At 50.6% G+C, this 6005-nt stretch overlaps 1 protein-coding gene across 1 annotated transcript in view; it reads left to right on the top strand.

The window, feature by feature from the left end:
* LOC306835140 (guanine nucleotide exchange factor VAV3-like) overlaps positions 1–5498 on the top strand; it is a gene marked incomplete at its 3' end in the record, with an annotated part of 27231 nt that extends 21733 nt beyond the window's left edge. Inside the window, exon 3 of the mRNA XM_079361569.1 lies at positions 5364–5498. Within this exon, the coding sequence (XP_079217695.1) occupies positions 5364–5498 (135 nt within the window). The remainder of the gene's footprint in view (positions 1–5363) is intronic.
* Between the last annotated feature and the right edge of the window lie 507 nt (positions 5499–6005).

Here is a 6005-nt window from a genome sequence, read left to right as displayed (position 1 = left end):
AGACATGAAAATAGACACGCTTGTTGAAAAGCTTTAAAACAGAAGAGTTGCACGAGTGTCTGCAGGAGATCAGCAGGACTGATTCATCACATCTGGATCACGTTTGAAAGGAAACCTACGTCATCACGCCATCCTGCTGCTGATGAGGTCGTAGACGGCGTGCAGGGTACAAAGACGTGCAGCTTGTGCTTGCCTTCACACTGTCACTGTTATCTGTATTAACCACTTCCAATGATCAGGCTCATGTTAGAGCCTCTGAGGCTGATCTCAGAGCGTGTTCATGGTTATGTGCTGCTAACAGTGATGCATCCATTCAGCTCAAGAATGGCAGCATGAAACTGTCCAACTGGACCTCAGCCACCGGTGCTGACTCCTCCTTGAACCAGTCCTGATGTGTGCAGAGACCAGCTCCGTGTTAGACTGAAACAGTGTTCAGCTCTAATGAATGTGTTGAAGAGGCTTCACGGCTCTTTGACAGCTTAATTACACATTTAACCCAACGACACGTACGGGTCTGTAGAGTCAAACGTCTGCTCTGGTAATCCTCCTGTAGAGAGCGGCGCCCCCCTTACAGTCAGAGGAGGGGGGCCCTGAAAGCCAGGATGTGATTTTTAATGAAGCAGCTGAATCAATCTAATACTCAGAACATGCTTTATAAAGTAAGACCTGCATGTGGAGCGGCCTGTCCCTGCACAGACTGACCCTGAGTATCCGTTAGCACGGAGCAGACATCTGATATCTGAGCACTCTGATCTGCTGCAGGAGCAGCTCTGAAGGACAAAGGGGGGCGGGGCATCGGCCTTCAGTAGAAGTTACATTTATCACAGCCAACTGAGCAGGAAGACACTGATCAATAAACACTGTCTGTCTGCCTCTCTCTCCCCCCCTCGCTCGCTCGCTCATCTCGTGTTCTGACCCACCTTAAAAACAAAATCAGTCTCCTTCCTCCTAAAGTGAAAACTGATTTTAATTCTATAGAGGTGGCGTGCAGACAGAGACGGTAGAGGTGGCGTGCAGACAGAGACGGTAGAGGTGGCGTGCAGACAGAGACGGTAGAGGTGGCGTGCAGACAGAGACGGTAGAGGTGGCGTGCAGACAGAGACGGTAGAGGTGGCGTGCAGACAGAGACGGTAGAGGTGGCGTGCAGACAGAGACGGTAGAGGTGGCGTGCAGACAGAGACGGTAGAGGTGGCGTGCAGACAGAGACGGTAGAGGTGGCGTGCAGACAGAGACGGTAGAGGTGGCGTGCAGACAGAGACGGTAGAGGTGGCGTGCAGACAGAGACGGTAGAGGTGGCGTGCAGACAGAGACGGTAGAGGTGGCGTGCAGACAGAGACGGTAGAGGTGGCGTGCAGACAGAGACGGTAGAGGTGGCGTGCAGACAGAGACGGTAGAGGTGGCGTGCAGACGGAGACGGTAGAGGTGGCGTGCAGACAGAGACGGTAGAGGTGGCGTGCAGGTGTCCTCTCTTCAGTCCTGCTAATGAACTCTTCATCAGCTCTCGTCATACACTTATTGATCTGCTTACTGATTGGGAGATAAAAACATGATTGATACATGAAGAAGTCTAGTTTAGCTTAGCTTAGCATAAACGGTGGATTGATGGGGACGTCACGTTAAATGTCCAATCAGCACCTCAAAAACAGAACAGAGCAGAAGGCGCCTGGATGCATGTTAGCTTCTCTACATGTGAAGAAGAGGGTCATGAAGCTTTACATCATGTTCACCATGATCTCAGCCAGGACGTCCTGCCGGTGTCCCTACAAAGTGTGCTGCATTATTTAACAGGTCGCTCATGACCCTCCATTTTCCCACACACGCAGGAAACTGTCCGTCATGAGACGAGTGGAAACGTGCCGTCAGCACTTTGACTCTGTTTTAGAGCAGCTGATAGAAAAAGAGGAGAATGAAAAATAAAACAGAAGTGAGACGCTGAGTCATGATGAGGGCTGCAACTTTTTTAACAGGAAGAATGACGACTTGAACCCGAGAGCAGAGGTGACCTGGGTTATAAACACATCTTTAAATGTTGTCTCTCACAAACATGCGTTTTCATCTGTTTCGGCCATGAATCAAAATAATGAAGTGATATATGTCTACAGGAAGCTCACACTCCTCTCTGCAGCCCCACACTAATAAATCTGCATATCACTATCAGTGAACGGCCCAGGTAGGATCCTCACACACTCAGATTAGCTGCTAACTGTTGCTAACATGTAAATAAATACAGCTGTAATGTGACTGGTTGTAAACGTGGAGCTCAGATTGTTGGACGCTCACAGAGAGACAGATCATTAGTCTGACATCTACAGGAGGTGCATAGAGCTCTATGGAGACTGACTCACTGCAGGAGACAGACTCTAGTGGACACTGGAGGAACTGCAGCTGTAAAGTTGGACATTTTAACATAGAGCTCTATGGAGACTGACTCACTGCAGGAGACAGACTCTAGTGGACACTGGAGGAACTGCAGCTGTAAAGTTGGACATTTTAACATAGAGCTCTATGGAGACTGACTCACTGCAGGAGACAGACTCTAGTGGACACTGGAGGAACTGCAGCTGTAAAGTTGGACATTTTAACATAGAGCTCTATGGAGACTGACTCACTGCAGGAGACAGACTCTAGTGGACACTGGAGGAACTGCAGCTGTAAAGTTGGACATTTTAACATAGAGCTCTATGGAGACTGACTCACTGCAGGAGACAGACTCTAGTGGACACTGGAGGAACTGCAGCGTGTTTTGGAGGTTGTTGCTTGTCCCAAACTAAGAATTTGGTGTTATTCTGGCAAACGGTTGATGATATCTAAAAGCAGCTGGATGAAATAGTTACCCGTGTGTCGGAGAATGAGTGAGGATGTTTGTGTGTGTGAGACATCCCTGAGGACAGACTCACCTCAGGTCTCAGTGAGCAGCAGGAAACAGGAAGAGGAAATGGTCACATAGGGCCCCTCTGGACTCCTTTCTCTCTGTCAGAGTGTGTGTGTGTGTGTGTGTGTGAGACAGAGACAGTTGGACTTCCCCTGATCTGTCTGTCTCTCAGTTCTCCGTCTGTGTTCAAGCAGAAAGGAGTGTTTTATTCACCCTGTTCAGACCTGTTTTAAAGAGTGATACTTCACATTCACTCTGAATGGAGAAACAGAAGCGTTACAGAAGAGAGGCGGGATCAGCTGATCCAGCAGGGGAGAGCAGTGCTGTGTGTGTGTGTGTGTGTGTGTGTGTGTGTGTGTGTGTGTGTGTGTGTGTGTGTGTGTGTGTGTGTGTGTGTGTGTGTGTGTGTGTGTGTGTGTGTGTGTGTGTGTGTGTGTGTGTGTGTGTGTGTGTGTGTGTGTGTGTGTGTGTGTGTGTGCAGTTCAAAGGGAGCCTCCCATCGAGTGTGTCTCACATAAACTCTGCAGGTCGTCGTCCAATAAAAACACTCAGGAGTCGTCTCGTCTGTTCATTTGTTGATGTTCGTGATGGCGACTCCACGTTTGATAAACTTTATTAAATATGATCAATGACATCATCACGTTTTTATATCAGTAACACTGTTTTTACAGCCTGTGTGTGTGTGTGTGTGTGTGTGTGTGTGTGTGTGTGTGAGAGAGTGTGTGTGTGTGTGTGTCTGTGTGTGTGTGAGAGAGTGTGTGTGTGTGTGTGTCTGTGTGTGTGTGAGAGAGTGTGTGTGTGTGTGTGTTTGCCTCCATGTTGCTGTCAGTGTGTGTGTGTGTGTGTGTGTTTGCCTCCATGTTGCTGTCAGTGTGTGTGTGTGTGTGTGTGTGTGTTTGCCTCCATGTTGCTGTCAGTGTGTGTGTGTGTGTGTGTGTGTGTGTGTGTGTGTGTGGCTGAGCCACCATGGTCAGGATCAAAGACTCTGAGCAGGTCTCACCCCCCACCTCCTCACTGTCCTACTTTCTGACTAACGCTGTGCTGCCTTTTACACACACACACACACACACACACACACACACACACACACACACACACAGACACACACACACACACACACACACACACACAGACACACACACACACGTTATGTTGGAAGGCCTCTCTGCTCTATGGATTGTTGACTGATGGTTAAACGTCTTCTCCCTGATGCCAGTCAGTGTTGTGCTCTGACTCACCACTAGTGGGCGCTGTATCCACAGACTCTGCTACTGTCACGTAAACAAGCTCCGTGGATTTCATCTGAAAATGAAGGCGAGGCCGACAGTAATTTAAAACCAAACACAACTTTCTGACCCAACAAACCGGCATGAGGTGATCAGAGTCCAGGGACCGGGGGTGATCAGGGTCCAGGGACCGGGGGTGATCAGGGCCCAGGGACCGGGGGTGATCAGGGTCCAGGGACCGGGGGTGATCAGGGTCCAGGGACCGGGGGTGATCAGAGTCCAGGGACCGGGGGTGATCAGGGTCCAGGGACCGGGGGTGATCAGGGCCCAGGGACCGGGGGTGATCAGGGTCCAGGGACCGGGGGTGATCAGGGTCCAGGGACCGGGGGTGATCAGAGTCCAGGGACCGGGGGTGATCAGGGTCCAGGGACCGGGGGTGATCAGGGCCCAGGGACCGGGGGTGATCAGGGCCCAGGGACCGGGGGTGATCAGGGACCGGGGGTGATCAGGGCCCAGGGACCGGGGGTGATCAGGGTCCAGGGACCGGGGGTGATCAGGGCCCAGGGACCGGGGGTGATCAGGGTCCAGGGACCGGGGGTGATCAGAGTCCAGGGACCGGGGGTGATCAGGGTCCAGGGACCGGGGACTGAGACTTAATATCAACAATATCAATCAACATTGTGCACAATAACACAAACAGGATCAGGCCTTCTTGAACCTCCGTGCTCTGTAGCTCCACCTAGAGGCCGGAAGACCTGATGGACCCTTTACTAAGATGTCAATGAGAGTCTCCTCTGCAGGACTGACTCCCCCGTGTATAACACAGGAGAGGACCGGTCCACAGATCTGGATCAGAGCCGTCAGAGCGCCTGGAAGGACACGGCTGATGTTAGGTCACATGACTTCACAGCAGCTGTGAGCGCTCTTCACTGGGCTTTAAAAAGGCAGCCTCTCTGTGTTTGACACAGTGCCAGGCTGTGAAGTGACATCAGGAGCTGCTCGCCGTTCAGCCGTTCCTTCCGGACGGGCGACGGTGCACTGAGACGGATGAATGTTTCTCGTGTCCTTCGAGCACAGCACACATCTCCTTCAGAAGACGATGGAGGGAGATTTTTTATTTAGTCTCTGACACATCTTTCAAACTTTGCTCTAAATGTTTGATGAGCAGCCGGAGGCGGCGTCATCTGAGCAGCGAGCAGCGAGGAACCGTTTCATTTCTGTTCTTCTGTGAAATAAAGAAGCAGCAGGAGGCATGTGTGTCACAGCTTCTCCCTGCTGCCTCACAGAGGTGGAGGTGGAGTGGGTGGATGAGCTGTCAGAGCCACCACATAATCTCCGTCCTAGCTCTCAGAAACACCAGCAGGCAGACGGGGAGGCGTTTGAATGGATGCAGGAGGTGAAAGCTGTGGTTCTCTGTACTGATGACGAGCACACTATTCACCTCCATGACCTGACCACCCATCTCCCACAAACACAGAGGTCATGTACCGTCACCTCTCGCCACTAGTTGGCGCTGTATCTGTTATCAGTGTCTGCTGCACTTTGACCCTGAAGTAAACGGGACAGGGGAAGAATGGCGTCCTGTAGCGTGGCGATGAAGGCACCATGTCGTCGGGTTACACCGGCAGATCGAGCGGAGAGATGTGGAACCACATTTAGCTCAAGCATGTTGTTGTTAGCAATGCTAATGTTAGCCACGCTTGGCTAACACATTGACATTGTTTACAAAAGGCCAAATTCAACCAACACGTCTTTAAATGACTTTAAATACGACACGTCTTTAAAAGACTTTAAATACGACACGTCTTTAAAAGACTTTAAATACGACACGTCTTTAAAAGACTTTAAATACGACACGTCTTTAAAAGACTTTAAATACGACACGTCTTTAAAAGACTTTAAATACG

Source organism: Symphodus melops (genome assembly GCF_947650265.1).
Source record: "Symphodus melops genome assembly, chromosome: 14".
Taxonomy (NCBI): domain Eukaryota; kingdom Metazoa; phylum Chordata; class Actinopteri; order Labriformes; family Labridae; genus Symphodus; species Symphodus melops.
The sequence above is the reverse complement of the archived record's forward strand: the minus strand, read 5'-3'. Positions and strand labels throughout refer to the sequence as shown.